This window comes from Arachis hypogaea, chromosome 18 (genome assembly GCF_003086295.3).
Source record: "Arachis hypogaea cultivar Tifrunner chromosome 18, arahy.Tifrunner.gnm2.J5K5, whole genome shotgun sequence".
Classification (NCBI taxonomy): domain Eukaryota; kingdom Viridiplantae; phylum Streptophyta; class Magnoliopsida; order Fabales; family Fabaceae; genus Arachis; species Arachis hypogaea.
The window spans coordinates 56,132,097-56,155,553 of record NC_092053.1 but is presented as its reverse complement, the minus strand read 5'-3'; the positions used below and the strand labels follow the sequence as shown (position 1 = coordinate 56,155,553).

The 23,457-nt window shown below is 35.9% G+C and overlaps 2 protein-coding genes across 2 annotated transcripts; one reads left to right on the top strand and one right to left on the bottom strand.

Moving 5' to 3' along the window:
* The first annotated feature begins 11,383 nt into the window (after positions 1-11,383).
* On the top strand, positions 11,384-15,544 carry LOC140181376 (uncharacterized). Its single transcript, XM_072224927.1, has 9 exons — positions 11,384-11,647; positions 11,891-12,246; positions 12,312-12,624; positions 12,736-13,080; positions 13,163-13,447; positions 13,982-14,041; positions 14,198-14,284; positions 14,371-14,489; positions 15,301-15,544. Exons 1-9 carry the CDS (start codon positions 11,384-11,386, stop codon positions 15,542-15,544), a joined length of 2,073 nt encoding a protein of 690 aa, XP_072081028.1.
* Positions 15,545-17,062: 1,518 nt separating this feature from the next.
* On the bottom strand, positions 17,063-23,236 carry LOC112772998 (terpene synthase 10). Its single transcript, XM_025818037.2, has 7 exons — positions 22,911-23,236; positions 21,200-21,458; positions 20,431-20,812; positions 19,360-19,578; positions 18,457-18,595; positions 18,092-18,340; positions 17,063-17,637 (listed from the first exon to the last, which is right to left on the bottom strand). The coding sequence occupies exons 1-7, from the start codon at positions 23,175-23,177 to the stop codon at positions 17,323-17,325; spliced, it is 1,830 nt and encodes a 609-aa protein (XP_025673822.1). The 5' UTR covers positions 23,178-23,236; the 3' UTR covers positions 17,063-17,322.
* Positions 23,237-23,457: the final 221 nt, after the last annotated feature.

The following is a 23,457-nucleotide window of genomic DNA, read 5'->3' as shown; positions in this document are numbered from 1 at the left end:
TATCTGCCTCTAGTAGTCTGGTCACTTCCTTTTTGACAACCTCTAGGATAGTGGGGTTCAGTCTTCTTTGGGGTTGACGAACAGGTCTTGCTCCCTCTTCTAAAAATATCCTATGCTCACAGACTTGGAGATTGATGCCTACTATGTCTGCCAAACTCCAACTAATTGCCTTCTTGTGCCTCCTCAGCACACCAAGTAGCTGCTCTTCCTGTTGAGAAGTGAGTTCCCTTGCAATGATAATCGGAAACTTCTGCCCGTCTTCAAGGTAAGCATATTTGAGGTGTGGAGGAAGGGGTTTTAATTCTAACTTCTGATCATGTTCAGGCTCTGGGTTGTCTGGAGCTAGTAGTAGTGGTAAGGCACTGTCATTATCCTCTAAGAATGTCCCCACACTTGGACCTTGTCCTGTGTGCTTCTCTTCAAATTCCTCCTGGTGAACTTCAGCCACGGTTTCATCTATAATGTCACACTTGAGGATAGAGTGATCCTCTGGAGGATGCTTCATAACTCCATTCAGAGTGAAGATCACTACTCGGCCATCTATTTCAAAAGAGTATGTCCCTGAAAAAGCATCTAATTTAAACTTTGAGGTCTTCAGGAATGGTCTTCCGAGTAAGATTGATGATGGCTTATCTGAGTCATTTTGGGGCATTTTCAGGATATAAAAATCAGTGGGGAACGTGAGTCCTTTAATGCCCACTAAGACATCTTCAGCAACTCTAACCACTGTAATAATGCTTTTATCTGCTAACACAAAACGAGCTGCCGACCTTTTTAAGGGAGGGAGCCTCAAAACATCATATATAGACAAAGGCATTATACTCACACATGCTCCTAAATCACACATGCATTAGGAAATTATCACACCACCAATAGTACAATTAACTATACAAGGACCTGGGTCACTACACTTTTCAGGTAAACCTCCCATTAAAGCAGATTTAGAACTTCCTAAAGGAATAGTTTCTAATTTATTAATTTTGTCTTTATGGATACATAAATCTTTTAGAAACTTTGCATACTTAGGTACCTGTTGAATAACATCAAATAGAGGAACAGTTACCTCAACCTTTTTGAATATCTCTACCATTTTAGGATCAGGTTCCAGCTACTTCCTGGGCTTCCTTGCAAGTTGTGGAAATGGAATGGGAGTGGCGTTTTCTGCAGTGTCTGCGCCTTTTAATGCTTCCTCTTGTGGTTGCACTTCTTCTTCCTCAGCCATGTCCTGTATGTCCTCTTCCTCTTCAACATCTTCTATTTCCACTACCTCGTCAGCTGAGGTGTGTTCTGGTGAGCTTGGCTCCTCCTGGTTCCTCTCCTGCAGTGTGGTTCCGGACCTTAGGGTGATGGCATTAATACCACCCTTGGAATTGGGTAATGGTTGAGAGGGAATTCCACTGGAGCTCAAAGGTTGGTTATTAGAGTTATTCATTGATCCTATCTGGGAGACGAGAGCCTGCAAAGTAGCGGTCAGACCATTTAGAGTGGCATTAATGTTATTTTCCATGGTCTGTTATCTCCGATCAATAGATTGTAGTAAGTCATCATTGGTAGATGCAGAAGGATGGGTCATTTGAGAGGTTTGCTGTAGGGTATTCTGTGGTCCTTGGGATTGCCTTAGGTGAGGTACTCTGTAAGGCTGATTCTGATTCTGCTGCCTGTTGTTGTTATTATTCCACCTTTGATATCCCTGATTATCTTTGCCTTCTCTGTTGTTGTTGTCCCTCTAATTCTGGTTAGAATTGTCCTGCCATCCATGGCTGTAGTTGCCACCTTGATTGTACCCTTGGTTGGGGTGGTCATAGAAGTTATGAGTGGCTGCCACGGTGTTGTCTTCCTGCTGGAGCTGCGGAAATTCATCAGTATAATGGCTGTAATTAGCACATATTCCGCAAACTCTCTGTGGGACTAACTATTGGTTTTGCTGTGCTGGAGAAGGTTGAGCTTGCTGAACTTGTTGTTGATTCAATTGCATTTGCTTCAGCAAGTTGGTCATTTCATAGATACTCTGAGTTAGAGCAGCAGTCTCTCTGCTAGAAGATACTTCTGCAACGAATTTTGAACGGCCTTGTTTCTGCCTGTGATTCCTAGTAGATTCAGCTAAGTCGCTGATCAATTGCCATGCCTCATCAGTAGTCTTGTACTTTTTCATAGACCCATTGCTAGCACTTTCTAATGTGGTCTTATCTTGGGGCCTCATGCCCTGTGTGACATAACCGAGTAACACTATCTTGTCAATCATATGGTGGGGGCATGCTTCCAGAAGATTATTGAAGTGCTCCCAATACTCATAGAGAGTTTCAGAGTCATCCTGAACAATCATGGAAATGTCTTTCCTCAGTTTATCAGTAACTTCAGCTGGAAAGAACTTTTCCAAGAATTCTCTTCTCAGTGTATCCCAATTAGATACAGTTGCTGCTGGTTGAGTGTAGTACCACTCTCTTGCCTTCCCCTCAAGAGAAAACGGGAAAGCTTTCAGCAAAATTGAAGTTTCATCTGCACCATCACGCCTGACAGTAGAACAGGCTGCTTGAAAATCTCTCAGGTGTTTGATGGGCTCTTGAGTAGGTAAGCCATGAAACTTGGGCATCAAATTGAGCAGTGCGGTCTTTATTTCAAAGTCTGTAGCTACCGCTGGGTGATGCGCTTGAAATGGTTGCATTGTAAAATTAGGGGCTCCAGCCTCCTGGATAGTAACTCTTCTGGCTGCTGCCATATTACCTGTACGTAAATCAACCAAATCAGTAGAACGGGGGCTGGTTTCTTCCTCAGGTGGCGTTTCAGATCCGCCCTCAGAAAAGACTAACCAACGCCGAGCTTGCCTTATTCGTGATATAGTTCTTTCAATCTCAGGATCGAATACTAGCAAGCTTGGGTCAGGAAGCGAACGTGTCATCTAACGAAAGAAACAAGCAGCTCATAGTAGTAAAATAAAATAAAATGCAAATAAATAAAATCCAATCAATAACCTTAGCACTCTATTGCAACTCCCCGGCAACAGCGCCAAAAATCGATGCAAGCGGAAATTGGCGAGTTAAGAATGATTATAAAATATGCGTTGCAAGTATAGTTCTCAACCAACCAGAAATTCGCTTATCAATTTAGAAGGGTGTCACAGAAATTAAAATTAAAATACTGGGAGTATGAATCCCAGGTCACCTCCCAACGAGTTGCAAAAAAGTGTGCTATTTTATTAATCAGATGTTTTCAAAAAGGTTTGAGTTGAATGACAGAAAATTAAATTAGAGAATTTATATAAATTTAAATAAAAGCCTTGACTGGGAGTTGATTAGCTGGAAGCCCTATTCTTGTTGGAGTACTCTCAAGATTAATTGACAATTGAGGGTTATTATGTTTAGTTGTCCCTCATCAAGTAAGGGAAAGTCAAACAAGTTGGAGTGCTGTTTCTATCCACAAGTTCCAATCCACTCTTGGGAGGATTGGTGTTAGTGACTAGAGAGCAATCCAACAATAAACCCAATTACAATCTTTCTCTTGAGCATCCCAACTCAAGGGTTCCTTTCAATCAACTCCCCATCAAGTTAGGGAACTACTAGCTCATTGTAAATGAAGAATTCATAACATAAGAAAGTGAATTAAAGAAAGACATGATAAATAATGATCAAAAGATTAATGAAAAATAAAAGTAATTCTTGTATTAATAAATGCTAAAATAATCCAATGGTAAAATTAAGTAAATTAAGGAACATGGAAGAGTAAGAGACAAGTAAAGAGAACGAACTAGAATGTCGAAGTCTTGATGAGGCAATAACTCTTCTCAATATCCCAATGCAAAAACAATGAAAGTAACAAATCCTAAAAACTATGAATGTCTAGAGAGAAAACCTAGAGGAGGAGTAAAACTAGATTTGAAAAACTAAAACTATGCGGAATGAATGTTGTTGTTGGTTTCTGCATGTTCCCTGGCTCTAGTCTGCTTTTCTGGGCCGAAAACTGGGTCAAAATAAGGCCCGAAATCGCCCCCAGCGATTCTGCAGATTATGCAGATCGCGCATGTCACGCGGTCGCGTCATCCATGCGGCCGCGTCATTCGGCTTTCTGCTTTGCCACGCGGTCGTGTCATCCATGCGGCCGCATCACTCGTGCTATTCCATGCCGCGCGGTCGCGTCATCTATGCGGCCGCGTCACTGCGATTTCCTTTCTTTCGCGCGGTCTCGTGATCCATGCGGCCGCGTCGCTTCTCGCTGGTCATCTCCTCAATTTCTTGTGTTTCTTCCATTTTTGCAAGCTCCCTTTCCAATCTCTAACTCATTCATGCCCTATAAAGCCTGAAACACTTAACACATAGATCACGACATCGAATGGAATAAAAGAGAAATAAAATACATAATTAAAAGTCTTTAGGAAGCAAGTTTTCAATCATGCAATAACTTTAGGAAGGAATTATAAATGTATGCTTATTTAATGAATAAGTGGGTAAAGATCATGATAAAACCACACAATTAAACACAATACAAACCATAAAATAGTTGTTTATCAACCTCCCCACACTTAAACATTAGCATGTCCTCATGCTTAGTTGAAGGAGATAAAATGAATGAGTAAGAACATGTAAAACCCATGCAATGCAATGCAGCCTATATATGCGAATGCAACTATATGATTTTTGTCCACTTGATCAAAATCAAGTAAGCTCTTCAAAACAGTTACAAATCAAATTCCACTAACTCAATTCTTATATAGTAAGAACAGATAAAAATTCAAGAAGATAGCTCATGAAAGCAAGGAACATAGAAATTCAAGCATGGAACCCTCACTGATGATGTATGTACACTCTAGTCTCTCTAGTGTATAGGGTCATCACTCTATCCTTCTCTAATCATACTCTCTAATTTTTGTTCTTCTCCTAACCAATCAACAACATTTAATATACCAATGCAAACATCATGAGGTCTTTTCAAGGTTGTAATCTGGCCAAGGTAAGGGTAAGGATACATATATGGCTAAGTAAGCTTATAAATTGAATCTTTAATTAACCCAAGCTTTAACATAACCTATATATATTCTATATAACTTTAGAATTCATACCTAGCTACTCAGAAATCTCTTTCACATCCATACTCATGTTTCAACCTTTTGTTTTAATTTTATCATACATGCATTGATCTTTGAATGCTTGACTCAGCATTGGGGTAATTTTGTCCCCTTATTTATTTATTGAGTATTTTTGGATTTTTTTTTCAATATAAACATAAACATAAACATAGCTTATCAATGAACATAGAATTTTAATTCTTATAGTTTCACATGAGTAGGTATCCAAATTCCCATTATATTATCATGACTCATTCCCTTATTATCCTTTGTTCCCACAATTTCCCATACTTGATTGACTCACACAATTCTATCTTAAGCTAACCAAAGATTCAATTTGGGATATATAATTGTTTTTCTGCTTAAGGCTAGTAATGTGGTAAAATATAGAACAAATGGGATTTAAAGGCTCAAAGTGGCTAACAAAGGTAATTGGAAGGGTAGGCTTTATTTGGATAAGTGAGCTAAACAAATAATGGCCTCAATCATATGCAAACATATAAATATAATAAACATTGGACATATAAGATGAAACAAAATATAGATTACAATCATAGAGAAGTGAACACACAAGAATAAAATAATTATCGTTAAATAATGTAACCATTCATAAAGGCTCAAATCTCACAGGTTGTGTGTTCTTTAGCTCAAAAATCATGTTCCAAATACAACTTCAAGCAAATTTAACATAAAAGTTTTAATTAAAATTAGTGAAATTTTGTTCCAAAGATAGGGTCTTAGAAGAAACTTATTGTCTTTTCAATCAAGCAGAACATGCATGCAACTAATCTATTACTATGCAATTTATCCTATTCTACAAGAGAAAAACTAACTAAATATCCTAATTTATTGGTGCTAGGGAAGAGAAATTACCTCCGGAAGTCAGGTACTGACCGACCTCCCCACACTTAAGGCTTTGCACCGTCCTCGGTGCCATCTGTCAAGAACAAAGGTGGGCTGATAGCAGTATCTCCACAGTCGGGACCATCATGGCTCCCTGTGCTGGTAAAAGAAGTGGAGTCCGGGGTGTCTGAGTCCTTGAATTTTCCCATGAGCAGCTCCTTGAGGTATGTGAATCGGCGCTTGTTACGGCGCTCTCTCAGCTTAGCTTTCTGTTCATGCCGATCCAACTTTTCAAGTATCTGATGGAGCAGTTGGGCTGTTGTAGGTGCCTGTGGTGTTGAAGAAGGAATATCTTCAACTGGTTCAGTAGGATGGCTAATAGTGGCTGCTGGAAGTTGAAGGTACTTCCCGTTGGGGACATACTGACCATCCCGTGAAAGCATGGCTTTGGTGTCCCCAGCTCTGTAGGAGACTCCGGCTGCTGAGACAAGATCTGAGACCAGGGCGGGAAAAGGTAAGTTGTCCGCGATTTGTACGTGTCCCATGGCATTCCGGATATGTCTTGGTAGATTCAGAGGTTGGTCTATAAGGATGCACCATAGTAGAACGGCCATGTCCGCAGTGAAGGAGGACTCGTGAGTGCTCGGAAAGACGTAATGGGACATAATCTGTGCCCATACGCGAACCTCCAAGGTAAGTGCTGAAGCCGAAATTCCCTTAGGGCGGGTACGATGGTATCCGTAGATCCATCTGCTGCCAGGTAGTGCGATAACTCTGAGAACGATGTCCCAGTCAAATTGGTACATCTGGCGCTTGAGTGCGGCTTCTTGAAAGGCGTATATTCCTTCTGGAACAGGGGGAAGACCTAGAGCTTTTTGAATGGCTTCTTCAGTAATGGGGACTTGCTTTTGACGGACATAGACAGACTACAGGGTTGGCAGGTGGAAGATGGAGGAGAACCCGACTACCCAAGAAAGATTGACCTGCCTTGGCTGTCTCTGTAGGAAACCCCATTGTCTTCGTGCAATTTGCGGCTCAACAAAGGTAGCAATATTGGGCGGGAGGAGAAGAAGGTATTCGTTGTTGTAACTCCTTTCAGCCAGGATGGGGAACATCTGCTCACAGTAGCGATTGGGGAATCGCGCAGTGTCCTTTGCTGGGAAGGCTCTTTCTTTATCATCAACCTTTATGATCCTCTTAATCTTCTTTGTTGAGGGCTTTACCGCAGTTGAAGAGGGTTCTGCCACTAATGCTCTTTTTGTACCTCTTCTTGCTGGTTGTTTGGGGGTAGCTTTCTCCTTTCCTTTCTTGGTGGCCATCCTGAAAAAGAGAAGAGAAAGTAAATTAAATTTAAAGGGGTGAAGTAAGGAAGAGGGTGATGTAAGTGATAATCAATGCACAATAAAGAAGAATGACGTTAACACATGGTCCGGATTACATGTGAATAGTTCATCAATAGAAATATAGCAAGGGCATGTAAGGACAAGTAAATGCAAGGGGTTTATTGGCATGCAGGCAAAGGCATGAGTAGCATAGATCAAGCATTCAATGTCCAATTTAAATATATTATCACTCGTAACTAACCATCACGTTTGTATTGACAATTAAATTCAATGAATAAAATAGTAAAGGGAATTTGTGAAAAGCAAGCATTGAATATTAGAGTAGAAAAATGTAGAGAAGTTCATAATGCCATATGGGCTTTTTCACAAACACAAAGCATGCATGTAGAAGAAGCTCTTGAAAATAAGAATTTAAACATGCAAGTAATCCCTTAAAAAGTAATATATAATTGTCAAATAAATTTACAACAATCCATAAGCATATAATAAAAATAATGTCTCACATAAATTGATAACACCAAGTAAAAAGGAAAAAGAAAGAAAAAAAATATGAATAATGAAGGGAAAAAGAAAAGAAAAGAAGATGACATATAAAAATAAGAAGAATAATAGAAAAGTAAGGAGGGAAGGAGAAAGAAAAACCTTGTTAATGAGGGTGAGAGAGAGTTAAAAGTGAGAAATAAGGAAGAAGGGAGGAAGGGAGGGAGAAGAAATAAGGAGGGAAAAAAGAAAATAGGATTTGGGGAGAAAAAGATATGATAATTGGCAAAATTAGGGAGGCTGTGCGGTGCAAGCGACGCGGTCGCGTGGGGCACGCGGTCGCGCGACTTGCGCTTAAACTGAATGACGCGGTCGCGTGACTCGTTTTAGGCTAAGGGCGCGAGGGTAGCCTCGCACTCGCACAACTCTCTGTTCAAAATCATATTAGTGCCAAATTTTAAGTGACACGATCGCGTGGGGCATGCGATCGCATGAGTGGGCTTTAGAAGGATATGACGGGGTCGCGTGGGTCACGCGGCCGTGTGGGAAGGATTATGCGTTCAGCACCAATCCAGCACCACTCTCGCACAACTTTCGGTCGTGCACCACTTTGACGACGAAATCCTGGTCACGCGGCCGCGTGGGGCACGCGGTCGCGTGGGAGGCCATTATTCCCATATGACGCGGTCGCGTGGGATGATTTGTGCCATTGGCACGCCTCCAGCCACGCTCTCGCGTGACTCTCTGTTCGTTTTTTTTTTATTTTCTCCCATCTCCTTGCGACGCGGACGCGTCAATGATGCGGTCGCGTTGCGCAAATTTTTTTTTTAATTAAAAATGAAAGTGTGTAAATGCAGATGCACGAAATATACTAATAGAGAGAAGAGTTATTGAATAAGAAAACTAAAAATAAAGAAAAGAACGATCATACCATGGTGGGTTGTCTCCCACCTAGCACTTTGCTTTAACGTCCGTAAGTTGGACGCTCCACTAGCTCAGTCTTCGGCTATGTGGGGATCTTCCAAGAGGAAGATCTCGAGCTCCTTGTTTTTCTTCAGCTTCTCGCCATGGTACAGCTTTAAACGATGTCTATTAACTTTGATAAGTTCAGAACAAAATCTTGCAGATCCTTTGACGAAAGGATTGACAAGGGATTTGGTGTTTAAAACATCAAAAGGGATGGGACTAAAATTCGTATTTTAAATAATTACCAATGGTGGAAACCCAACTCACACTTGAGTAACATCAAGTCTTGAGTTCAATGCGGTAAAGTACACTATTAGAGTAATTGCAAGTACTCATAATAATTTCTTTCATCCCAAGGTAAAAAGTACTTGGAACCATAATGGTATAAAGGAACAGGATGAGCTTTGCTCTTAATGGACCTATAGCAAGTATATTATTGCTGAAGTATTTAATTATGGGATACTTTGATAGAGTCTACCTATATTGTGAGATATATTTTCAAAATATGTGAAAAGCTATTTTGAAGAGTTACATCTCTTCATATAGTTGTGACTTAATCAAAAGTTATGCCTGTTAAAAGGTTGCAACTATTTGAATAGTTATGTCTGTTGAAAGGTTGTAACTATTTGAAAAGTTGTATCTGTTGAGTGCGTAGCTGCATGTACTCCGTCTCTATAAATTTTCCTCATTTCATTATTGCTAGTGGATCCATCTCAACACTTTCTTTATGCGCAAAAGAAAGAATAGAGAATATTATTCTGTAAATGATCATTTAGTGTAAAGCTTGACTGTGTGAGTGCATAAACAAGTCAAGTGTTCTTCATTGTATCCTACAGGAAATTCGCTAGTAACCCATTTTGCACACCATTGTATATTGGTGAGGGCGAATTAAGCCTAAAGGAAAGTGTGTGTAACACACGCATTGAAGAATTGCGCTATTTGATTCACTATCCCTTTCTCTCTTAACTCACAATTCTTTGTTGTTGGAGCTCTATTAACTTTAACAAAAGAATTTTGATTCTATTTAATCTCATCTAGGAAAGACTTGCAAAAGCATATGGGTGAGGGTGCTTTAGCACATGTAAAGAGCATCGATACTATGTTCAAGGTATGGTTTTTGGTGTTCATGCTTCTCAAGTGATTGGATCTTTATCTTGCACAAAGGAGTTTATGCAATCTGCTACTACAAGTGGACCATCATGTACCGAATATCATATATTTTGTTTAGCATTTAGATATATGAATTATGTTATAGGGTCAATACTTTTATTGTGTATAGTAGTATTTACTCTTTATAGATGCATGAATTATGAATCAAATAAACTATGATTGTATAAATATTTTGATGTAGGGAAATCTTATTGAGAAAGAAATTTTTGATGTTGTACTGTTTATATACATATAAATTATTATTCATAATAAAAATTTTTTTTGTAATAATTAATAAAAAATAGTTTTGATGTTGGAGAGATTATGACAGTTTAAAACAGTCACTAAATACAGAAAAAATTGTCACAGGAATTAATAATTTAGTGACGGTTTTAAATCAAGAAAACGTTACTAAAAATATTGTAACGATTTAAATAGTCACTAAATATACCTAAAAGTGGTAATAGGAACTAGTAACTTAGTGAGGGTTTTAAATCGTCGCTAAAAATTTCATGACGGTTTAAAATAGTCACGAAATATAAAAAAACTGTCACAGAATTTAGTAATCTAATGTCAGTTTCAAAACATCGCGAAATAGAACAAAAAAATCACCTCGACAAGTGTTACAAATTAGTGACGATTTTATACTTCAAAAACCGTCACAAATAATTTAGCGACACTCCTTACCAATTGATACATGCTCGGAAAGATAACAGGGGTATTCTAAGACAAAAGGGCAGAATGGAATTTCACACTTCCAGAGGGTCCCATCACTAGAGCACGTGCAAAGAAGCTCAAGGAGAGCTTTGGGAACCTGGCATTGCTTATGCATATGGAGTTACATCAAGTTCTAACCAAGGAAGAATGGGCAAGGCCCATTGGGCTAAGTCAGGACAGCAAGAAGCCCAATGATGCTTTCCGAATTCAGTGGAAGGCATAATTTATCTTTAAATTTCGAAATTCTAGACTTTTGTTTTAGTTTGTTATATGGTCAAAAGTTTGTTAGAAGACTTGTTTTAAATCTGCTATGCTTAGTAGTATTTTTAGGAATTTTAAATTTAAATCAAATCTGATCTAATCTAATAAAATCAAATCTGATTTAAATTAGTTATCATATCTTTAGGATTTTAAAATTTAAATCAAATCTGATCTAATCCAATAAGATCAAATCTGATTTAAATTAGTTATCTTATCTTATCTTTTAGCTAGTTGTTTGGGATTTATTTAAACACTTTCTGGTGAGACAATTTACACAACTTTGATGAATAAATTTACTCAATTCCTCATCTTCCAAAGTGCAACTTGTTAAAGCTATTCAAGAGTGGAAAAAGGCAAGAGTGGTGAGCTCAACAGAGGGTAAAAGCCACGTATTAAGTGAAATACGAGTGTCCTACTCTGAGTGATACACGTGAGAAGAGTGTTGTAAGGCCTTTTCTTTTACAGGTTCATTGATGGCTAACACTGAAGGGAACCCCGATCCAAACTAACTTTCCACATCGACGCACTTACTAGCATCCTTATAGGGATTCAACAACGTCTTGATGACATGGATTCCCGAATTAACTCTTTCTCCCCTAGGCAAAAAGCACAGTCACGAGAATCTGTTCATAATGATTCTACAGAGTCTGAGGAGGAGACTTCATCCAAATCCCGGCATCATAGACAACCAGGAGATGTTGATAGTAACCTTAATGCTATCAAGATGCGCATCCCAGAATTTAAAGGCAAAAGTGACCCTGAGGCATACCTAGAATGGGAACGAAAGGTGGAGCTCTTATTTCAATGTCATAACTACTCTGATGTGAAAAAGGTAAGACTAGCGGCTGTATAATTCTTGGATTATGCCCTTGTCTGGTGGGCCGAGCTGGACAAACAGAGGAGGCGGAATGAAAAACCACCAATTCTGTCTTGGGAGAAGATGAAGAAGGTCATGCGACAACGGTTTGTCCCTTCTTACTACTATAGGGAGCTACATCAATGGCTCCAACAATTATACCAAGGTTCTAAGTCTGTAGATGAGTATCATAAGGAGATGGAGATGCTACTAATCTAGGCAAATATTAAGGAGGAGTCTGAGACTACTATTGCACGTTTCTTAAGTGGGATGAATCGAGACATTGCAAATACTGTAGAACATCTCCTATTTGTGACTATAGAAGACTTGGTGAACCTAGCTATCAAGGTGGAAAGACAGCAAAAGGCGAAAGGGCTGCGTAATTCTACTTCAAGGTGGGATTCGAGAGCTGCTAATTTCGGGGAGAAAACTGGATCCAAACCTACCAAATCAAAGGAGAAGCCCACAGAGCAGCATAGGAAGACGCACATGCCTAATTCCACTTCTAAACCTCCTACACGGCATCGTGATATTACCTGCTTTAAGTGCCGCGGATTAGGCCATTATGCTTTCGAGTGTTCAAATAAAAGGACCATGGTAATTAAAGAAAATGATATTTTCTCAAAATCTGATAACTCAGATGGTATGAGGACATGCCACATGCAGATGATGCTACAGATAATCAAGATATAGTTGAGTATGTTGTTAGTGGCGAGACCCTTGTTACTAGGCGAATCTTAAATGTACAAGCTAAGGACGATCGTCTAGAACAGCGAGAGAACATCTTTCATACAAAAGTTTTGTTGGGAGGTAAGGTTGGACTCATGATCATTGATACTGGAAGTCATACAAACGTTGCTAGCTCTACTTTGATCACAAAGTTGGGGTTGAAATGCACCAAACACCCTAACCCTTACAAACTAGAGTGGCTAAGTAATGTGGGTGAATTGAAGGTTATGAAGCAAGCCCGCATATAGCTCTCTATTGGGAGATATAGTGACGAGGTACTTTGTGACATGGTTCCCATGCAGGCTTGTCATCTACTTCTAGGTCGTCCATGGTAGTATGATAGGAAGGTGGCCCATGATGGTTTCACAAACCAATACTCCTTCACCTATCTTGGGAAGAAGATTACCCTTGCACCTTTGACACCTAAAGAAGTGTACCTGGAGCAACTAAGCATGCGCCAATCTACTAAAGAGTCTTTAGGATGTGAGAAAATTGAAAAACAAGAGGGTAAAGAGAGAGCTCTGAGAGATGAAATGTTTGAGAAAAAGAGTCAGGGTCTGCGTGAAAAAGAGAGTTCTAAAAGAGAAACATCTGTGGAGAGTGAGAGTGCTCACAAAATACGTTTTTATGCAAAAGAGAGGGATCTGAAGCATGCTAGTTTAGGAAAAAAAAGCATTGGTGTTAGTACGATTTAGAGAGTCTTTACTTTCTACCATTGAAACTAACCATGACCTGCCTGGTGCTTTTATTTTACTCTTGTAGGAATTTGGCGATGTCTTTTCGGATGAGATGCCCCCAAGTTTACCTTCATCACGAGGCATTGAGCATCAGATTGACTTTGTCCCCGGATCAAGCATTCCTAACTGGCAAGCTTACCGGACTAATCCTAAGGAGACGAAAGAACTGCAACGGCAAGTCGAAGACCTTTTGGCTAAGGGTTTTGTGAGAGAAAGCATGAGTCCTTGTGCTGTTCTAGTACTGTTGGTGCCCAAGAAGGATGGCTCATGGAGGATGCGTGTTGACTGCAGAGCTGTAAACAAGATTACGGTAAAGTATCGTCATCCTATTCCTAGACTTGATGATATGCTTGATGAATTACATGGATCTGTTATTTTTACTAAAATAGATTTAAGGAGTAGTTATCATCAAATACGAATGAAGCTTGGTGATGAATGAAAAATAGCTTTCAAAACTAAATATGGTTTGTATGAGTGGTTAGTTATGCCATTTGGTTTGACTAATGCACCTCGTACATTCATGAGATTAATGAATCATGTTTTGTAAGATTTTTTAGGTAAGTTTGTGGTTGTTTATTTTGATGATATCCTTATCTACAGTAAATGCCTTGATGATCATATTTTGCATGTTCAATCTATTTTAGAGGTACTTAGAAAGGAAAAATTGTATGCTAATCTCCAAAAGTGCTCATTCTGTCTGAGTAAAGTCGTATTCCTAGGTTTTGTGATAAGTTCTGTAGGGATTGAGGTAGATATCGAGAAGGTGAATGCTATTAGAGAATGGCCCACACCTCAGAGTGTCTCTGATGTTAGAAGTTTTCATGGTCTTACGTGTTTTTATCAGAGGTTTGTTAAAGATTTGTCTACTATTGCTGCACCTTTAACTGAAATCATCAAGAAACATGTTAACTTTAAATGGGATCAAGAACAAGAAATTGTCTTTAACACCTTGAAATAATTATTGTGCTCTGCCTCCATTCTTATTTTACCGAATTTTTCTAAAACTTTTGAAATCAAATGTGATGCTTCCGGAATTGGTATAGGTGTTGTTTTGATGCAGGAAAAGCGAGCAATCACCTATTTCAGTGAGAAGTTGAATGGAGCACGTCTCAACTACTCCACTTATGATAAGGAGCTTTATGCCTTGGTGAGAGCTTTGGAAGTGTGGCAGCATTATTTGCTACCTAAGGAATTTGGGTACATACTGACCATGAATCCCTCAAACACTTGAAGGGCCAAGAAAAGTTGAACAAGAGACATGCAAAATGGATAGAATTCATTGAATCCTTTCCATACATAATCGCCTATAAGCAAGGTAAGGAGAATGTGGTTGCTGATGCATTATCTAGAAGGTATTTCTTAATCACAACCCTTACTTCTAAGCTGTTGGGTTTTGAGTGTATGTAGAAATTGTATGCACCTGATTCTACTTTTGCCTCTATCTATGCTGCATGTGAACATGGTGCACATAACAAATTCTACAAGAATGATGGTTTTCTTTTTTGGGGTAATAAGATTTGTGTACCTACTTGTTCTATTCGGAGCTACTTGCTCTAGAATCATATAGTGGGAGTTTGATGGGTCATTTTGGTGTGCATAAGATTTTGGATATTTTATCTGAGCATTTTACTGGCCCGACATGCGTAAAGATGTCGAAAAATTTTGTGCTAAATGCATTGCATGTAAACAAGCTAAATCTAAGTCCTTACCACATGGTTTGTATACTCCTTTACTTGTTCCTGTGCATCCATGGGTTGATATTTCTATGGATTTTGTTCTTGGTTTGCCTAGAACTAGGAGAGGTCGAGATAGAATTTTTGTTGTGGTAGATAGATTTAGTAAAATGGCTCATTTCATTGCTAGCCATAAAACTGATGATGCCACAAATATTGCTGACCTATTCTTTAGAGAAGTTGTGCACTTACATGGTGTTCCCCAAACTATTGTTTTTGATCGTGATGTCAAATTCTTAAGTCACTTTTGGAAAGTTTTGTAGAGTAAGTTGGGAACAAAATTGTTATACTCAACTACTTGTCACCCTCAAACTGATGGTCAAACTGAAGTGGTAAATAGGACATTGGGAACCTTGTTGCGTGTTGTTGTTGGTAAGAATTTGAAAATCTGGGAAGATTGTTTACCTTTTATTGAGTTTGCTTATAACAGGACAATCCATTCTTCCACTGGTTTTTCGCTCTTTGAACTTGTCTATGGTTTTAATCCTCTAAATGTCTTAGATTTAATGCCTTTACCCTTGAGTGATCTTATTAGTTTAGATGGAGCAAGCAAGGCTAAGAAAGTTAAAGCAATACATGCAAAGGCTCGTGACCTAATTGAGAGGAAGAACAAAGCCACGACTGAAAGGATTAACAAGAGCCGAAAGCATATAGTCTTCGAACCAGGAGATTAGGTTTGGGTACATTTGAGGAATGAGAGATTTCCTACTCAGAGGACGTCTAAACTTGATGCTAGAGGGGATGGCCCATTCCAATTGCTTAAGAAGATCAATGACAACGCCTACAAGATTGACCTACCAGGTGAGTATAATGTCTCTGCTACTTTCAATGTTTCTGATCTCTCGCCTTTTGATATGGACACAGATTCGAGGATGAATCTTTTTGAGGAAGGAGGGAATGATACATGCTCGGAAAGACAACAGGGGCATTCTAAGATAAAAGGGTAGAATGGAAATTTCACACTTTCAAAGGGCCCCATCACTAGAGCACGTGCAAAGAAGTTTAAGGAGAGCTTTGGGAACTTGGCAACGCTTATGCATATGGAGTTACATCTATTTCTAACCAAGGAAGAATGGGCAAGGCCCATTGGACTAAGTCAAGACAGTAAGAAGCCCAATAATGCTTTCCGAATTCAGTGAAAGGCATAATTTATCTTTAAATTTTGAAATTCTAGACTTTTGTTTTAGTTTGTTATGTGGTCAAAAGTTTGTTAGAAGACTTGTTTTAAATCTGGTATGCTTAGTGGTATTTTTAGGAATTTTAAATTTAAATCAAATCTGATCTAATCTAATAAGATCAAATCTGATTTAAATTAGTTATCATATCTTTAGGATTTTAAAATTTAAACCAAATCTGATCTAATCCAATAAGATCAAATCTGATTTAAATTAGTTATCTTATCTTATCTTTTAGCTAGTTGTTTGGGATCTATTTAAACACCTTCTGGTGAGACAATTTACACAACTTTGATGAATAAATTTCAGTTGCTTTTAAGCAGGTTTATTGTGTGAGAAGTGAGGTGAGTGATTTGCTTCGCTTGTTGCATGAGGAAGATTGAAGGATCCAACACTAAGGTGATCTGCGTGGTAGTTTCTTTCAGTTTTCGTCCCTCTGATCTAGGTTGTCAAGGACAAGTTCTTTGAAGGTCTAGTAGGGAACCCTTTCCGGTGACCTAGGTTGCTAAGAACAGGTATCTTAGAGGTCTAGTAGGAAAAACCTTTATTTATCCTTTATGTTTCCGCTGTGTCTTCTTATGCTAATAAATCCCTCTTCTTGATGTCATTCTTTCCTTGTCCCCCTTCCATTAAGATTTTATTACTTTGAATGTATTAAACCCTTAAACTGCAATCTATTCCCTATCACCAACGGCGCTCTAAAACCGTCACTATATCAGCTGATGACGCTCAAATCCATGACGTTTTTTTTAACCATCGTGAAAACAGTTAGTGACAGTTAAAACCGTCGTCAAGTATTAAAAAAATTGTCACAAATTTGCTGTTTTGTCGTAGTGTATCTCCCCTTATTCTCCAAAACGACATCACTTTTACCTTATTTAACCGCCAAAATGAACAAACATCATTTAGTCATGTGTCTAATGTGACAAGTCAGAACTAGTTTGGTATTTCATTCATTGACTCAATGCCGAAAAGGGTCCAAAAATTAATATAATGCTTGAAACTGGATCTCGAAGATCAATATAATAAATTTTAAAAAATTAAATTATTAAACGCGATAAATCTCATATACCTTTATAAAAATTTAATCTAGGTATAAGTCAAATAAATTTGTAATTGACATACCTGTATTTTATTTATTGGACATTTTTAAAACAAATAAATAGCAAAAAAACATGCCATTGAAGTACACCACATAAGGTACATTATTTAAATAGAGATTCTAGCATAAAATAAGCACATCATTTTGAATAATACTAATTAATGAGACAGCAATTTTAGTTCTTCTCAGCCAAGTTTTCTTTGTAAGGAATGGGTTGAACAATTAATGATAGAACACGACTCTTCATTTGAGAATCTTGAATAGTATGTCCATCTCCATGGTTATACATGCACATTGCCATTCTGGCCAGGTTCACAGCCATGCCAACAAAGATTTGAGGCAAAGAAGAATTATGAGCTTCCTTATTTAGTTTCTTCCATGCTAAGGACAAGATGGATTTTATATGTTCTTTGGCATTTTTTTCGGAAACTCTGGTTTCATTCATGTAGCACTGAATTAACTTCAGAGTATCACCATTTTCACTTTCACGCTAAAAAATTAACAAAAGAAATAAATATTACAATAAAATAATAATAAAAATGAAACAAATATAAGAAAGTTTTGTCAATAATTTTATTAAGTGTTTATAATTTTTTATAATTTAACTCAATTTTTAATTCAACCTCTATAGTTTTTTTTTTAACAAATTTTAGCAAGTTCTTAGTTAAGTACTAATTTATATGCAAGATTACAAAATTTCACTATAAATAGAATATTTTCTTCTGGTTTGGAATTTCTTTATGATCTTACAGGTGATGAATGAAAATAGGAATTTAAGTAAAATATTTTCTCATTGGCAAGAGTTTTATTTAAATTTTAAATTATATGAATCTATTTTAAAATTGAGTAAAATTATACCAAAAATTATATAATATATTATGTGCACTCCCGAAATAATTAAGCCTTAGAATAAATAACAAGAATGAAGAGATTTTGGAAATTACTTCATATGTTCCAAGATCATTAACAAGGCGCGAAATGGTTGATGGAAACCGAATCATGTCACAATATTCTTGAATGCAAGGTAGTTCTTCTCTTTCGAATGAGTGTGGAACCAAAAAATAAGTATGGACAAGTATCACCGGCATGCCTATGGAGATCCATCCGTTCTCCACATACTTCTCAAACCCTGGTTTATACGCACTATGGTACCACTTTGCTTCTATAAGATAGCTTTTACATATATCTGTCCACTAAAAATTTGACAAGCATAATAATAATCTCTTCAATAGGGAATAAAAGTAAAATTGTAAAATAATAAATAATAAAGTTCTAAATAATTAAATCAAACCAACAAGTACTTTCTTACCGATTTCTTTAGGTATGGAGCAATATAGAAACCGTTCATTTTTAGGAATTCAAAAGCCAAATCATTGACAAAGTTATAGAGCGAAAGAAAGCATAGCTGCATGTATTCTGGAAGAGTATCAATGATCTTTGGATCCCATCTAGAATCATACAATGCAAGTGTCATCAATATTGTGAACATACAAAAGGGGTTTTTAATTTATTAGTATCAGTTTTTCAAATACAATATCAAATTAAATTTTATTGTTATACATTAAAGTTTTTTTTATATATATTATAGAAAACCTTAGTATTTTGTTCTTTATGATTATGATATAACAGTATAATATAAGAAATGGCTTCTTTTTGTTTTTAAGGTTTGGAAACAATTATTGATTTATAATAAATTTTATATGAGTATACATATGTCAATTGACAAAATAAATATGTATTCAATTTAAAGTAATTATATAATTAAATATTTTATATCTCAATATGTTATTCAACTAATTTGATGGGAAAAAAAAATACAACTAAAATGAATAATTTTTGTGTTATCACAACTAACATCCATTTGTAACTCTTTTTTGTTTAATCTTTTCAAATCTTTGTTGCTTACAAATTTGTTCAATTAAGTTATTACAAGAATATACCTAAGTCTATTCTTTTATTTAACTTTTTTCTAATTACAAAAGTTGTTAAAGTACAAATACTTGATTACAAGCTTTTGAGGTATAAGGACTTATTTACTAAATTTAGTGAAATTATATAAATTTTTATATTTTTGAAACCTATTATCTAAAATTAATTTTTAAAGTTTAAAGAATTATTAAAAACACAATCATAATTTAAGGACCATATAATATTTTCTTAGAAGAAAAAAGAACTACAATTAAGTAAATAGGAGTAATTTTTAGTTACTGACCTATCAACTGCTTCTGTGAAAAGTTCTAGCTCTTCTAAAGTTCCGTACACATCATAGATGTCATCAATTGTGGTTATTAAGCAATTGACTTTTGTTAAATTCCTTCTGAAAAATTGAATATGTGGCTCCGAATTCATTTCCAAAGGCCAAAGGAAGTTCTCTACCAACCTATCTCTAGCAAAGTTCAACTTCTCTAGAAGGTCTTGTTTTTTCCACCAACTTGGAAGAAGGAGAAAGAAAAACGAACAAAATCATTTAGCATTTGAACAAAAAAAAAAAAAATTGCATATGCTTTTGATTGCACTAATTAATGCAAAAACCCCTAAAGCATGCAGGGGTATGCTCTGCCTTTAATAGTAGAACGGGCATAAAATGATATTCTTTAGGTAACTTTGGTTGTATTCATTAAATTTGACTAATAGTTTAGTAGTTTTCTTTTTAATATGCCCATAATTATTTGTAAAAAGATTTATTGCATCAAGAGAGTAAATTAGCATGGTTAATTTTTATTTTTGACAGTATGGATTGCTTTTTTAGTAGTTTGAGTGTTTTGATTTTGGACAGAAAAAAATAAAGTTAAAACAAGTTAAGAATCTATTTCGTTTGGTTAAAAAATTAGTTAGAAAATATAAATATTTATTTTTTACTTTATGAATTCTTAAAATAAAAAATATTAAAAAATATAAATCACACATATCTTAGATGTAAAATTAAATAGACTAACATTGTTACTTCAACTTTTTCTCTTCATTCCCCTTCAAAACTTAATATATTCACTCTAAATGCAAGAGAGTTTAAATGAAAATCAAACACTTTTTAAAAAATAATAAAATAAAATATGACTATCTGTATATAAAATTAGTTTTAGAAGTTAGCAAAACATTTATATAATTGAAAAGATAATTTAAAAAACTTAGATCGATTCACCATTATTATTACAACCTCGATGATCATCTTACTAGGTCGAATATAATTAATTAAGTCAACAAATAATCTTTCAAGCAAAATTACCTTGATGCATGCTTAATTTAGTGATTCTAAACATATATATAAAAATGGGTGGCATATCACCTTGACCCATGCTTGAGGTCTTCTTGATGGATGGTTTGAAGAATGTTGTAATCCAATTTAGCAAACTCAAGTAAAGAAGGATTCATTGTTTTCCTTGTTTCATAAGCATGAATGAACCATTGTGCCTCCCATCGTGGAGCCCTCCAATGCAATGGAATCTCCAAAGAATGATCAATTAGGAGTGATAAGTAGTTCCCTTCACTCTTATTTCTGAATGAATATCTTTCAAGAATTTTCCAAGTGAAATCTCTTGCTTCATCCAATATAGTTTCACCCTCCCATGAATAAAATGAGGCTTCATATAGTGATAATATTCCTTCAATATCAACTGACTGAGATATCTTAAAATTATCCGTTTCATCTAGAAAGTCAACAAAAGCATCTACAACAAAAATAATATACAACACATCAATTGTTTAATGAGAATATATAGCTTTTATATACTGAGAGCATCAAATAATTTTCCACATATTGTTAATGACGAGAAATTAAAATAAATAAATAATCTGGGTGAATTTTTATCATCTGAACTGATTATTTAGTATAATTAATTATTTAAAATAATTTTTTTAATTTTAATTGACTGTATTAAATATAAAATTATTCATGTGCATTTATTTATATAGTTTAAATTTTTTGGAAAAATAATTTTAAGATAGACTCACTAAATTAGAAACATAATTCTAGCTAGTTTACTTTTTTTTGTGTTTCAATCTCAACTAAATATTCCTAAGTAGTATATGATGCAAGTCATAAGAAGGTGAAAAACCTGTTGATATATCATAACCATTATCCCTTAAGATCCTGAATTGGAGTGCTGTGGCATGCAGAGTCTTCTTTTTTTGGGAGTAATCTATGTTATGGATACTGTCCAATATGTTCCTTATTTCACTCTTGATATGATAAGCCACTCCAAGCCTTTGCAACACATCAATAAGATCAAGCTGGTCAACATGATTTTCAACTTTGAAAAGCATCTTTCTTACTTCTTCCTTCAAAACATGGTGTTGCTTGAGGTATGTTTCCTCCTGCTCATTAGTTAAAGAGTTTTGTTATTTATATACCTAAGAGTAATTAAGTGTGTCTAATCTGTTGAGACATGTTGTAATTTTTTGTTTGTTCTTGCTGATAATAGCGAAAAGAATAAGTGACATCAGATAAGTTAAGGGTGTGGGGTTGGTGTTATATCCATTCATATGTGAGTTTATTTCATGTAGTTTTGTGTTTCTTATATACACTTTTTTGCGTTTTATAGTCGATTAGTTATATATATATATATGTTTAGTATACAAGTGTTTCTTTCAATTCTCCATAAATAAAAGAGCAAACACAAAAACACAAAAGGAAATAAGGAACTGAATGTTAGAGTAAAAGCTAAAACAAATAAAACACAATAATAATAAAGCAGCAAGTTTCTAAAAAATAAGCTGGCACTAAATTGATAAAGATAAAGATTTAAAGTTCAATCGAAATTTAACCTTGATTGAATTGAGTATAATAAAATAATATATTTATGTATAAAATATATAATTTTAAAAATTAATTTTTATAATTTATTATTTTAAATTGATTAACCGTGCACTAAAAATTACATTCATTCGATTGGTTAACTTATATTTTGAATTTCAAACGATTTTCGGTTAATCTACAATATAATCTCAGCTAGGATTTAAATTCAATGTACTTTTTAAACAAGGCATACATATATACCACTCAACCAAGTCTTGGAATGAAAATAAAATGTTTTTCTTAATTTAGTTATTATTTGCATTAGTCTTGTTGTGGCAACAATTTAAAATTTTGGACAATGAGAACTTGAATAATATGGTCCAAAAGTAAAGGTCCAACTCTCTCAGAGAGACCAACATTTGGGATCGAGTTGGGGTTGACTGATCCGATAATTGACTTGACTTGGAGCACAGGCACAAGGTTATTAGACCGGTTTTAATTTTAGTTTGGTTCGAATAGTCTCAGAAAAAAATCGAATTAAATCGAACTGCAATTTTAATAAATGATCAGATCGAAATGACTTTTTCTTAAATAATCAAACTGAACTGCACTGCTAATGCAAATGCTCCTGCTATGCATGTTTCAATCTCGCTTCACAAGCTAAGCTCCCATATTTTTCTTTTGGATAATCTAATGTTTCGCAAAAGTTTTAAGCAAGTGAACTCATAAAGTTTGCACTGTATGTATATGTAAAAGTTCAATCTCTGAACAAATTAACCTCCTCATCCTATATAAATATTTTCGAGTACGTATGAGTAATTTTATAATTTATGCTCACCTACTTTATTTCTCACTTGAGCATTGAAGGCCTTACCGACATAGCCTATCTATATCTAGTCGAACCTAAAGTATAAAACTCTTTGAATTTTCCATTATCCAAAGTCTATATTTACTAAAGTTTGCTAACAAGGATGCCTAATAAATTTACGAAGAATGATCTACAATAATATGATGGAAGTATCGAAGCATACCTTATATTCACTATTGAGTGACTGGATATAATCATGAGGCCAAATAGAAGGTTCGTATTTAGAAACAATTTGACGATCTGTTGTTTGATTTTTACTATTATTATTGTTATCATTAGAAACTAAATTCAATGCATTGCATTGAATTGAGCAGGGGGAATTTAAGGTCCTAATTATTGTTGCTGGAAATGATGAATTTTTTCCCAGAGGAAGGAGCACTTTCGTGAATGTTGATGATGTGATTATTGAAGCAAGTCTTGGCAGATCCATCTAGACTACGATGACAGAGGAAAGAGAGAAAAGAGGGAGCGGGTATTCCAAAGATTATGTCTTTTTCATTGGCAGCATAATGATCTTTCCCTTTATATAGGCGAAGATCAGAGCTATAGTTGTGTAAGATCAGACTGGCCGGTTAGACCAGAAATCTAACAAATCAATGGTCCGATCAGTTCGGATTAAAAACGATCTTCTGAAATTAAATGAAAAACATCAGCTGTGTGACTCGGACTTGGAACTTCTTTTAACTGGACACTGTACGCTTCCAATGAGC